This window comes from Pelophylax lessonae, assembly GCF_965119305.1.
Source record: "Pelophylax lessonae genome assembly, chromosome: 8".
NCBI classification, from domain to species: Eukaryota; Metazoa; Chordata; class Amphibia; order Anura; family Ranidae; genus Pelophylax; species Pelophylax lessonae.
Genome location: NC_138775.1, coordinates 263,010,945 through 263,025,161, shown reverse-complemented (window position 1 = coordinate 263,025,161; position 14,217 = coordinate 263,010,945). Strand labels below are relative to the sequence as shown.

General features: G+C 45.3%; 1 protein-coding gene across 1 annotated transcript in view; it reads right to left on the bottom strand.

The window, feature by feature from the left end:
- The window catches only part of PIGK (phosphatidylinositol glycan anchor biosynthesis class K), a 284,181-nt gene that overhangs the window by 162,556 nt on the left and 107,408 nt on the right, over positions 1-14,217 (bottom strand). Inside the window, exon 9 of the mRNA XM_082266226.1 lies at positions 5,289-5,461. Coding sequence (XP_082122352.1) covers positions 5,289-5,461 — 173 coding nt within the window. The remainder of the gene's footprint in view (positions 1-5,288; positions 5,462-14,217) is intronic.

Genomic DNA, 14,217 nt, shown 5'->3' with positions numbered 1-14,217 from the left:
ACAAGATAATGCGGCCAGTTCTGACACCCTGCGTGCAGAAGTAATAGCCACCAAGAAGGCCACCTTCTGGGACAACGTGGGTAGAGGAATCTCCCTAATATCTTCAAAGGGAGGTTTCTGAAGAACCGACAACACTAAATTAAGATCCCAGGGGGGTAACGGCGCGTGCACTGGCGGAGCCAGATGTCGCACCCCCTGGATGAAGTTCCGCACCAAGGAATGAGTAGCCAAAGGCTTCTGAAAGAAGATGGCTAATGCTGAGACCTGACCCTTGATAGTACTCAAGGCCAGTTTCTGCTCAACCCTTTGTTGCAGAAAAGCCAATATTCGACTAATCGAATAAGACCGAGGACGGAACCCCAAAGGTTCACACCATGCAATGTAGGACTTCCATGTACGATGATAATCTTTCTGGAAGTCGCTTTCCTTGCTTCAACTAGAGTAGGAATAACTGAAGCTGACAAACCTTTGTCCTTCAGCACCTGGGTCTCAATAGCCAGGCCGTTAAAGCCAGCGATCGTAAAGCAGGATGGAAGATCGGTCCCTGAGACAGTAGATCCTCCCTGAGAGGAAGTCTCCATGGGACGTCCGCCACCAGTCTGACCATGTCGGCGTACCAAGCTCGACGAGGCCAGTCCGGAGCTACCAGGATTACTGGGATTCCTTCCTCCTCTATCCTGCGAAGAAGTCTTGGCAGTAACGCGAGAGGAGGGAAGGCATATATTAGCTGGTATTGCCCCCACGGGGCGATCAGTGCGTCTGCGGTTTCTGCTAGAGGATCGCGGGAGCGAGCCACGAATCTCTGAATTTTCCTGTTGAATCGTGATGCCAACAGATCCACATCCGGGGTGCCCCACCGTAGGCACAACTGGTGGAAAACGTCTGGATGGAGGGACCATTCCCCCTGATCCAGGGTCTGACGGCTGAGATAATCTGCCTGCCAATTCTCCACCCCCAGAATGAACACCGCAGAGATTGCTGGAACAAATCGTTCCGCCCAGCGAAGAATGCAAGCCACTTCTTTGGCCGCTCGGACACTCTTGGTGCCCCCCTGGTGATTGACATAAGCCACGGCCGTGGCATTGTCCGACTGGATCCGAACCGGGCTGCCCTGGAGCTGTTCGGTCCAGTGAATCAGACAAAGTCTGATCGCTCTCAGTTCCAATACATTTATCGGTAACCTGGATTCTTCCGGGGACCAAAGTCCCTGGACAGATAACTGACCAAGAATTCCTCCCCATCCGGATAGACTGGCATCCGTGGTCACTATCGTCCAATATATTGGCAGAAATGACTTTCCCTGGCTGAGCATTGGAGACCGAAGCCACCAAACCAGAGACTCTCTGGTCTGTTTGCTCAATCGTATCTGATTGTCCAGGGATTCCGGATTCCGATTCCATCTGAGAAGAATCTCTTGCTGAAGAATTCGGGTATGGGACTGGGCAAATGGGACTGCTTCGAAGGAAGCCACCATCAACCCCAGAACCCTCATGCAAGTCCGAAGGGAAGACCAGCTGTTGGACAGTAACAACTGGACTGCTGATTGAATCTTTCGGAGTTTCCCTACCGGAAGGAAAACTCTTGTCCTGACTGTGTCTAGAATTAGACCCAGATATTCGAGCTTCTGGGTGGGAACCAGAAATGACTTTTGCTGGTTCACCAGCCACCCGAATTCCTGTAAAGAAATCATAGTAATTTCTATGTTTTGTAGCAAGGTCTGAGGAGACTCTGCATGAAGCAGAAGATCGTCTAGGTAACCTAGAATCGATATACCTCTTTGGCGCAGAAGTGCCAACATTGGGGCCAACACCTTTGTGAAGACCCGCGGAGCCGTGGCGAGACCGAAAGGTAACGCCACAAACTGATAGTGGTTCTCCTCTACGGAAAAGCGTAGAAAACGCTGATGTCCTGCGAAAATGGGAATGTGAAGATAGGCGTCCTTGATGTCTATGGACGCTAGGACATCCCCTGGATGCAGGAAGGCTGCTACCGTGCGAATGGACTCCATTCTGAATCTTCTTATGTTGACGAAAGAATTGAGTGCTCTTAAGTCCAGAATTGGACGCACTTTGCCCTCTTTCCTGGGTATTGTAAATAGGTTTGAATAAAACCCTTGAAACCGTTCTGTCCAAGGAACGTGGACTACCACTCCTTGTTGTAGTAGATCTGTGACTGCTCTCCGCAGATCTTCTAAACGATCTGAGGATATTCGGATATTGGAAGGGAAGAATCGCGCCGGTGGGAGAGATCGAAACTCGATCTTGTACCCTGACCTTATGACTTCGCAAACCCATTTGTCCGGGATTCTGGAAAGCCATGGATCCGGGAACCGGCGAAGACGTCCCCCCACCCCAGTTATGGGTGGGGGCGCACCTTCAGGCTTTGGATGGTTTATCTTCAGGTCTGGAGGGGGCGGGCTTTTGCTTGCCCGACCAACGACCCCTGACGCCTCCTGCAGGAGCTTTGGAGGACTTAGTTTTTTCACCCGCTGGACGAAAAAACCTCTTGTGAGCAGAAAAAGAAGGCCCTCGTCTTTGACGAGTTCCTCTACCTTTAAAATTTTGCGGTAAAAAGGTGCTCTTTCCACCGGTGAGATCCTTAATGATCTCATCTAAGTTGGCTCCAAATAGACGCTCTCCTGAAAAGGGGATATTAGCCAATGCTTTTTTGGAACCTTGGTCGGCTAACCAACCTTTTAGCCACAGTGTACGCCTGAGAACCACTGCTGAGACTGATGCTCGCGCCATTAATGGAGTGGCGTCTAACGCCGCATCACACACAAACTGTAACCCCTGTATCATTTGTTCCAACAAATCTGATACCGCCTGAGGGACTTCTTCTAAGTCCCGGCGTAACCACTTGGTCCATTCAGTTACAGCCTGCGAAACCAGACCAATAGCTATTATAGGTCTGAAAGCTGATCCAATCAAGGAAAACATGGTGCGAGACATAGCTTCTATCTTGCGATCCACTGGATCTTTAAAAGACGGAGCGTCTTCTAAAGGAATAACCGTGGCTTTATTCAATCTAGCAATTGGTGAATCCACCACAGGTGGTTCTGTCCATTTCTTAATAAGGGTTTCCTCAAACGGATAACGCCTGTCAATGCGTTTAGAAATAGTAAAAATGCGTTTTGGCAGACGCCATTCTTCTTCGATTGGATTGCCAAAACATTTGGGCAATGGAAAAACCTTCGCCACTTTGATGCGTTTTTTAGTCCCAAAAGGGATCTCAGTTTCAGCTATTTCTGATGGAATACCCTGTAACCTTAAGGTCTCTTGAACAGATACAATGAGTGCGTTTACCAACGCTTCCTCTCGGGCTATGGCGGATGCCGAAACATCTTCCTCACTGTCTGAAGAGACAGGACCCGAGACACCAATCCCAGATGAAGTACCTGCAACTGCAGAAATAGGCTCAGAGTCTGAATCCGAGGTTTCAGATAATAAGGGGTTAGGCGGGGGTCGCTTTCTTGCGCCCTGTCCCTGACAAGCCACTTCCACCCGGGACACAAACGTTTCCATAATAGCTGACAATGATTCAATTGTCAATGGGGTGCTGGAGGATCCCGCAGACCCCTCGAGGGGATCCGGAGGAGATACATGAGTGGCAGGGTCCATGTTAATACAGGACACCTTTGCCAGCAAAAACAAAAAAAAAACTTTTTTTTTTTTTTTTTTTGTGTGTCTCCCCCTAGCGCAATAGCGCCCCTCAGAGTACCTGCTTCTCGATCCCAGAGAGAGAGAGAGGGACCCCCAAGGCTCACCAACCGATGCAGTGCAGTTTCCAACCAACTGCAGTCAGCGTCTGTCTTACACAGACTGGAAGGAGCTGTTTGCTTTTTCCCGGGTAGAAGGCGTGGCTCCGCCCCCTGTGTACGCCTTCGGCGTTCCCAGCCCTCCACGAGGTAGCTGGGCTCACAAAACATGGCCGCCCCCATAGAAGAGACATAGGACTCCAAAAACATGGCGGCCGGCGTGACCTGAGGACATACATGCATTCGGTCTACGGAAAAATGGCGGCGGACCGCCAAAATCGTCTTCCCAGCACATCCACCTGCACTCTGCTAAGAAAGTGATGTATGGATCTACAGAGATACACTACACATAAGGTAGGATTATACCTCCTATGTCTGCTGTAATGTTACAGTCTGCTGGGTAGAGTGTTAGCTCTTGAACCAAGTCCATTTCCCACAAACACATGCTGTATTACAAGGGGGACTTGTAAGTATCAGATATATACTGACCATATGTGGAGGGGCCCATAATACATACTGCCTCATAACGAGGAAAAAAGGGAACGTTTACTCACCATACCGAACCGACAGGCACCCTCTCTTCACAATACCCTCTCCACCGGGGTGGGGGTTTGTGGACGCCTCGACTCTCTGGTACCTGGCGTCCAAGCGAGACTTTTAACTCGCAAAGTCAGTCCCTTCACTGGGACTCCGTCGCGGCCGACCCAGCGCGGAGCTCTGGTCTGCACGCGCTCGTAGGCAGAAACCGGGGTGACCACTGGATCTCAACATCCAGCCCGTCGCCCGGCCCCGCATACTTACTTGAATATGTCGCGGCCGACCAAGCGCAATGCCATGGTCTGCGCGCGCTCGTAGGCCGGCTGGGGTGACCACAAGTGTCGCCCAGTCCGGCATTTTTGCTTGAAGATCTCACAGGAAAAAAACACTGGAGAAAACTACCTAAAAAATGTCTTTTTCTTAAAGAAAAAAAGTCTTGCCAGGACCAAAAGATCCCAGCAAGGAACTTAGGTCCTTACTCCTGACTAGACAGAAAAAAACTGATTCCCTGTAGCAGAGAGAGGGAGGATATACCCTCAGGGACTGCCCCTAAGGTGGAGCCAGAACGTTTTGTCTTTCTGCCTAGTCCTACTCCTGCGGAGACAACATAACCCAGCTCTTGAGAATCAAGAAGACTACGTCTGTCAATGAGCGATAGAGAAAAACCCAGCTAAAACGCTCCTAACGCTAGTTTAGGTGCTCTACATAAGCGTTTTTTTTTCGCCAAGGGAACTGGCGTTTTTTTTAAGCCCAGTGTGCATGGATCCAATGATAAATAGAGCAAAACCGGAACAACCTGATCCGTCATTCAAAAACCGGAACAACCTGATCCGTCATTCAAAAACCGGAACAACCTGATCCGTCATTCAAAAACCGGAACAACCTGATCCGCCACTCAAATTCTTTCATTTGAAAGATGACTGATTTTGCCAACTACTCCACATTTCCCCCCCTACATTTAATAAATTGCCACCATGTTCTATCTTACAAATACCTTTTCTCAGTTGTCTCAGAATGGGTTTTCAGTTTCACTCCACTCTCTGTGATTTCCACTTTCCGGACACTGCCGAAGAAGTCAGTGATAAGAACAAACTGCGGGTCCCTCTGGAAGAGGTCGGTGCGATGGCCCGGGGTGGACACACACAGGCTCTTAGGGCACACCTGGAACTGAAAACAGAAATAGAAATTTTTAAACTCCACCCTAGGACAAGATTCCGCTCATAATTCTTCCACTGTTTGCAGAGATCAAAGTGTGAGAAATTAGCACTGAGCTTGACAAATCAGAGGGTCAGGCCAAGTTTTTTTCAGCCCCATGAGAGTTTTTGGAGGTAACCAGCTAAGCTTGTTATGATTTTTTGGCTCTACATATTCACATAGTCTTCTAAAGCAGGGGTCTCCAAACTTTCTAAAGCATGGGCCAGTTTTCTGTCCTTCAGACTTTAGGGGGGGCCGGACTGTGGCCAGTAGGAGTATAAAATTCTGCAGCATCAGTGAGAGTAGTGTCCCAGGCTTGGTGGTCAGTGGGGGTAAAAAAAAAAAATACAAAGACCCTGTGGTTAGTAGGAGGAGGAATAGTGCTCCATCTCTGATGTCAGTGGGAGAAATAGTGCACCATCGCTGATGTCATTGGGAAGAATAGGAACCCATTGTTGGTGTCAGTGGGAGCAATAGTACCCCATTGTTGGTGTCAGTGGGAGGAATAGTACCCCATTGTTGGTGTCAGTGAGAGGAATAGAGGCCCATCATTGATGCCATTGAGAAAAATGGTGCCCCATCACTGATGTCAGTTGGGGTCAGTGGGAGGAATAGTGGCCCCATCATTGGTGTCAGTGGAAGAAACAGTGCCCCACTGTTGTCAGTGGAAGGAATAGTGCCTAGTCTCAGTGGGAAGAATAGTCCAAGGGCCAGATGAAGGCAAGCAAAGGCCCACATCTGGCACGCTGGTCATAGTTTGGAGACCATTGTTCTAAAGGAACCAACAGCTCTTTTCTTTTTGTTTTATATATTTTATATTCACTATCGGAACCCTTATAGGGAAAGAGGCTTCTATTGGAATATTTTAAGCTACATCCTCCCCGCCCTTGATTTTATCTGTAAGTGTCTGAAAACTATAGTGTACATATTAAAAAATCAAACTCTGTACAGTAAGTGCTAACTCTGTAATTTGAAGTTGATATTGTCTGGCTTTTTGGAGCAGCTATATTGACACACTTTGAGCTTCTTTGAGCCCACACAATGAGACCTACACTGAGGAATGCACTGAATAATGACTTGATAATTGTGAGTGTCCTAATGCAGTTTTTCAACATTATTGTTGTTTTGATATTTTATTGTCTATATGCATCTATATTTTAGGATTCGCCACTGTACAGACTCCCGAGGAAGATATGTATTAAATAGGAACTGCAGTCTGCTCACATAATTTGTAATAAAAAACGACTTTGCCATTCTGAAGCTTCCCTCCAACCACTTTGCATATTATTTTATATATACTGTAATTCTGTACTTGCAAAATATGCTGGAGAAATCTCCATCCACTAAGTCTGGCTGCAGCCATTTTATCTGTGGGCAGCTGAAGCTGCTGCCTGTTCACTTCCTGGATTTACACAGACACACACACATATATACAGCGTGAGGAGGAAAAAAAATGAAGCTGATCATCGGCTTCTGTAAGAGGGACATTGGTCCCACACTGTCTCTACCAGTGCCACCTACCAGTGCCATCTACCAGTGCCCATGAGTAATGCTAATCAGTGCCCATCAGTGCGCATCAGTGCTGCATACCAGTGCCCATCAGTGCCACCTAGCGTTGCTGCCTTTCAGTGCCACCTACCAGTGTCACCTATCAGTGCTGCCCATCAGTGCCTATCTGTGCTGATCAATGCAGCCTATCAGTGCAGCTTCATCAGCACACATCAATGAAGGAGATAAGTTACCCGTTTGGAAAATTTTATAACAAACTATAAAAACTTATTTTTATTGATTTTTTTTTTTTTTAAATTTCCATCTTTTTTTTTTTCATTTGTTTAGCAAAAAAAATAGAAAACCTAGTGGTGTTTAAATACCACCAAAAGAAAGCTATATTTGTGTGAAAAAATGATAAATCTTTCATATGGGTACAGTGAAGTATGACCATGCAATTGTCAAGTGTGACAGCTCTGAAAGCTGAGAATTGGCCTGGGCAGGAAGGGGGTTTACAGTGCACCTAGAATGTATTCACAGCGCTTCACTTTTTCCACATTTTGTTATGTTACAGCCTTATTCCAAAACAGATTTAAGTCATTATTTTCCTCAAAATTCTACAAACAATACCCCATAATGACAATGTGAAAGAAACTTGTTTGAAATCTTTGCAAATTTATTAAAATTAAAAAAACTGAAAAAAAAAAATCAAATGTACATAAGTATTCACAGCCTTTGCCATGACACTCAAAATTGAGCTCAAGTGCATCCTGTTTCCACAACTTGATTGGAGTCCACCTGTGGTAAATTTAGTTGATTAGACCTGATTTGGAGAAGCACACACCTATCTATAAAAGGTCCCACAGTTAATTCAGGTCAGAGAACAAACAAAGCCATGAAGTCCAAGGAATTGTCTGTAGACCTCCGAGGCAGGATTGTAACGAGGCACAGATCTGGAGAAGGGTACAGAAAAATATCTGCAGCATTGACGGTCACAATGAGTACAGTGGCCTCCATCATCTCTAAATGGAAGAAGTTTGGAACCACCAGGACTCTTGCTAGAGTGAGCTGTCCGGCCAAACTGAGTGATCGGGGGAAAAGGGCCTTAGTGAGGGAGGTGGCCAAGAACCAGATGGTCACTCTGACAGAGCTCTGGCGTTTCTCCGTGGAGAGGGGAGAACCTTCCACAAGAAATACCATCTCTGCAGCACTCCACCAATCAGACCTGTATGGTAGAGTGGCCAGACAGAAGCCACTCCTCAGTAAAAGGCACATGACAGCCCGCCTGGCGTTTGCCAAAAGGCACCTGAAGGACTCTCAGACCAGGAGAAACAACATTTTCTGGTCTGATGAAACAAAGATTGAACTCTCTACAGTGAAGCATGGTGGTGGCAGCAGCATGCTGTGGTGATGTTTTTCAGCGGCAGGAACTGGGAAACTAGTCAGGACTGAGAAAAAGTTGAATGCAGCAATGTACAGAGACATCCTTGATGAAAACCTGCTCCAGAGTGCCCTGGACCTCATAAGGGTGCAAAGGTTCATCTTCCAACATAACAACGACTAAGCACACAGTCAAGATCAAAAAAGAGTTACCGCCACCTTCCACGTCATCATCACGTTCATGCGGCCGGCCCGCCCTCCAGTGACGCTTTCGTTGCCTCATTGGTTGATAATCTCCCGGCTGTTAATGCTGCTGCTAGCCAGTCACAGTGTCTCCAGGCAAACCGCGGCCAGCCCTCCCCGCTGCCTGATTGGGTCATCTCTTCGGCTGCTGCTGGCCAATGACAGCACTCGCAAACCGCGGACCCGGAAGGACGCTAATACAGCGAAATGTAAATACAGTATGTGGCAAAATAATTATCATAAAATAATTAAAATAATTAAGCATCCGCTCCCCGCTCCTCCACAGTAATTTAATTCCAAGACTTTTCCAAAACCTAGTGTGTTTCCTAATTTTCCATGACCTTTCCAGGCCTGGAAAGTGTCATTTAAAAATTCTGAAACTTTTCCAGGACCGTACGAACCCTGTTCCATTCAACTATAGCCGACCAAAGATCAAAATTCGGCCACTTCAGCAGGAACCGGTTGAATTTCGATCCATGCAAGGGCAGGGTGATTTTAATGAAGTAGTCTATCTATCAAATCAACTTCAGTACAACCAGCCTGTCTTTTTTTTTTTTTTTCGTGCAATTAGGGCCCTTTCACACTATCCATCCGTCAGACGGACTCCGTTTATCTCAGCGGGGAATCGATCCGCCGATCCCCGCTGAGCAGGAGCATGACAGCTGTGCGGGAGTGATGTAATCGCGGGTCCGGCCAATCCTGGAAGACGGGCGATTGAAGATGTCGCCCGTCATACAGGTAAGCGGGTGGCACGGAGGGGGCTCGTTCTAAGGTAAGTATTTCATAATGAGCTAGTATGCAATGCATACTAGCTCATTATGTGTTCCTCTTTCAGGTTGGAAAAAAAAATAAAAATTTTTGAATGAGTTTACAACCTCTTTAAAGCACAATAAAAAAAAAAAAAAAAAGGTTCAGTAGAAAAGTTGCCAATTTTTTAAAAACATAGTATAATGTGTATAAATGATTTGGCCATTAAAAAAATAAACAGTCCTCTAAAAATTTAAAAATACTTTTGCTGCTGCTGACATATTCTTTGCTGTCTGGTGCCAACGAAAAGGTGGGAGTATTCTTTGAAGATTAAACAGTGATTTGTTTAGTTTAAAACCTTTTTATTTAATGTAAAAGGGCCCTGCAGGGTTCAGATTTAGTGCCGGGGGTCTCTTTAGGAAAGCAGCTTGGCTTCCAGCAATGTTCAAAGACTGTCAACTAAAAGCAGTTTATCAATTCTCTCTTATGTGTAGTACAGAGGCCGGCTCCATCGCTTTCATCTCTATACCTATGCTTCAGCTGTCACATTCAGTGTCTGTTAAAGCAAGGTCCACAAGGCACTTGTATAGAGTTTTTCCACTACTCTGCCCATTAATAGCTACCCTCTAAAGGTCATTTAAAGGCTAAGTTCACCTTTAACCACTTCTGGACCGGAAGATTTTCCCCCTAAATGACCAGGCCATTTTTTGCAAAATGGGCACTGCGTTATTTTAACAGACAATTGCGCAATCGTGCAACGCTATACCCAAATAAAATTAATGTCCTTTTTTCCCCACAAATAGAGCTTTCTTTAGGTGGTATTTGATCACCTGTGCAATTTTTATTTTTTGCGCTATAAACAAAAAAAGAGCGACAATTCAGGATAAAAAAAAAAAACAATATATTTCACATTCTGCTATATAACATTCCCCCCCCCCCCCCCAAAAAAAAAAACTAAAAATCAATTTTTTCCATAATTTTAGGGCAATTTGTATTCTACTACATATTTTTGGTAAAAAAAAAATCCCAATAGGCGTATTTTTGATTGGTTTGCGCAAAAGTTATCAGACGTCCACAAACTAGGGGAAAGATTTCTGTAATTTTTATTTATTTTTTTATTTATTTTTTACTAGTATTGACAGCGATCTTTAATCAGGACTGCAACATTGCAGCAGACAGATCGGGCCCCAACTGACATTTTTGACACTTTTGGGGGGACCAGAGACATTACTACAGTAATCAGTGCTAAAAATATGCACTTACTGTAATAGTGACACTGGCAGGGAAGGGGTTAACCCAGGGGTGACCAAAGGGTTAAGTGTGAGCCTAGGGGATGTCTTCTAATTGTGGGGGGTGGGGGGGTGGGCTTGTGAAATCAATACAGAGACCTGTGCTCCAAAACAGGCATTGATTCCAGAGAGAACAACAGTCTTTACAACAGCAGACCGCTGTTTTCTCTTCACCGAGAGCGATCATGGGTGCCTGGCGGCAATCGCTGCCACCGGCTCTGTGGATCGGCTTCTGCACTGGCGAATGGGCGCGCATTCCCCCAGGATCACTCCCGCGGACTGCCATACAGGTACGGCAATTCGCGGGAACTTGCCGACCTCTAACTGTATAACTGCGGCAGCTGGTCGGCAAGTGGTTAAAAGAAAATGCATATGTATTTGCAAGTAAAATAAAATGTGATTTTTGATTTACCGTAAAATCCATTTCTCTGAGTTCATTGACGGACACAGCTCTCCTGGATTCTGATTCATTGGGTTCTACTGCCCCCTACAGGAATAGGACATTAGGAAGAAAAAAGAACTTGGCTAGGCCTTTGGGCAGTCCTAGGTGGTATATTCCCCCTCTCTGCTATAGGTCTTCAGTTTTGTAACAAGCAGTGTCAGAGGTAATACCGGTGTACAGTAAACCCCCGCTCCATCGCGGTTCAGTTTTTGCGGTCCCGGTATATTGCGTTTTTTTTTGTAATGTTATTTTACTATATAAATCATTAAAAATTAAATATTTTTGTGTTTTCCATAGCTCTTGCTATGTCTCTCAGTATCTTTTATGTGTTTAAATGAGTTTCTATTGTTTTAAAAGTGTGTTTAAAGACCTGAAAATGCTTTTACACGTACAGTGAAAGTAAAAAAAACATGCCTACAATGCATTTTAATAGGGTTTTTCTATTTCGCGGATTTTCACATTTTGCGGCTGGGGCCGGAACGTAACCCCCGCAATGGAGGGGGGTTTACTGTAGTCAGATGGCGGACCCCTTGAACAAAGATACGCACCAGAGAGTGCGTGGCCAGGGGTCACTGAAAGAAGACCGCCAAGGCCAACACCTGGCCCTTGATGGTACTCAAGGCCAATTTCTGCTCAACACCCTGTTGAAGGAAGGTCAAAATCTGAGCCACCGAAAAAGAACGAGGGTGAACACCAATCGACTCACATCACTAAACGTATGCTTTCCACATACAATGATAGATCTTCCTAGAGGTAGACTTCCTAGCCTTCAGCAGTGTCAGAATCACATTCCCAAGAAAACCTCCATCCTTCAGCACCTGGCTTTCAACAGCCAGGCCGTCAAAGCCAGCGACTAAAGCAGGATGGAAGTGTTATACCTGAAGGGTTTCACATGTACTGTCACTTTAAGGCTGGCTCCACCCTGGAGTGATGACAAGGGTCAAGGGGCAGAGTGGCCATCTTAGAGACATGTAAGAGATGTATTGATATACTGAGCTGTCCTGTAATGCATGTTGTAGTGTACAGAGAGTCCTGAATAAACAACCTTTGTTCCAGACCAGAGTCCTGTGTCTCTCACAACACGGAGAATATAACAGGAAGATCGGTCCTTAGGGCAAGAGATCCTCCCTGAGAGGCAGCCAAGGAACATTGGCGACGAGGCGCACCAGGTCGGCATACCAAGACTGGCGAGTGCACCAGAATGCACAGTAACACTACTGTGCATTGTGATGTGCCATGTCGGGTAAAAAATGCGCAGAAATAAAACATTTTTGTCTGTTCTTGTGCACTGGCAGACTATTCACATAAACAGGCTGCCTTAAAACATTGTACATTGTTGCACTGCATAAACACAACGCGCCAGGTGTGAAGGAGCTAAAGGAAAGCTATGCAGAGAAGGGAGAAAAACTGACTTTGCTATTGACGACTCCTAAAATATCTGATAAAATGGCTTCCAAATTTCTGAGTCTCCAATCCAGAAAAGCAATCCAATCCAAATAAGCATGTAGGTTAGCATTTTTTACTTATTTTTCTTATACATAAAAAGGATGTGAAAAACTGTGCCCAAACCAATGAAATAACCTGTAAAAAGTCCATAATAATTTTTAGTGCTCCATGTTTTCTACGTGTGACAATCTTGTAACAATATCTGCTCCATTTTACCACATGCACATTGCACCCACAAGAAATCATTGACTCCTTGTTTGCACAAGAAAGTGCATTTTACGATATATACTGTACCTCCAGGGATGAAGCTACTGTGCTGAAGGTCCATATGCAATCAAGTAAGTAGTCACAGGTATTACTGGCTTCCAACGCATTTCGTCACACGGATGCAACATCCTCAAATGCATTTGGTATCATTTCCGGCCTAGTGGAACACAGGCTGGAATGACAGCTGGGTTTCCTGGTACACTCAACTGAATACCTAACATATTTTAACATACTGTAAGTGCCTTTTTACCTTTTTTAAACATTTAATAAATGGTATTTCACTATGGGAGGTTACCCTTTTCCTCTGATATTTATCTTGCCAATACCGTGTGGTTCTTGAAGGAGTTTGGAGACAAGCAGAGTTGATGGCAAGCAAAAATTGTGACTACTTACATGATAGATTGCATATGGAGCCTGCAGCATGGTAGCTTCATCCCTGGAGGTGTATACCAGAAAAGGTGTTTTTGACTTTCTTGTGCAAACAAGGAGTCAAATATTTCTGGTGAGTGAAGTGTACACTGGCATGTGGTAAAGTGGAGCACATATTGTTACGCATGTGGGAAATACAGTATAGACCACTATAATTTAATTTGGACTTTTGTTGGAAGGCTCAACATGGTTACTATCAGACATTTATCATCACAGAGCCATATGGCTTACTGGAGGTCATCTTGGAGCACCAGGCAAATCTCTTTACACAAAATAGTGTTGGTACCAAGAGGTTGCAAATGGGAATTCACCTTTTTAAGGACGTTCTTGCATAGGCCTTTGATGTGATGTATGGGGGTGGAGGAGAAAAATAAAACGTGAAGTGAAGGGCAAACTTTCCAAAATTGTACTCATTGATGGAAAGGGTAAACTGGGACCAAACCCTGGGATCACTGACCACAGAGGAAAAATGGGAATGCTTTAGGAACATATTAAGCAAATGCATCTTGCAGTGCATTCCTATGGGAAATACATTTAGAAGAGACAAAGCCAAACCTGGCTGGCTAAACCGTAGCGTTAAAAAACTTATTAGGGAGAGGGGAAACCCTTCTGCTTCTTTTTCCCTCCCTTCACAGCTCATCTTTCCCTTCTCACTGAGAAGCGGTCAATCGCTTCTTAGCATCCCTCCGAGCCATACTAGCTCCACAACATCCTTATACCGATTACTGCCTGATCACACACCCTTGTGCTCCATAATAAGGATGCCTCATTACATAGGCTCCTCAAGAAGCTCCCAGCTGATACACACCAACCTGGCTAAACCTCATTGATACTACGAATTTGCTTATGACTTGTATGACTCAATGATATCTACATGCTCTTATCGTATCAGAATTCCAACTGTGTAGAGTTTTACTAACCAGTAATAGTATTATTGTCCAGGTTAAACTATTTAGAGTTGAGCTTACGACAATGTCTCAGGAAACCACCGTTATATG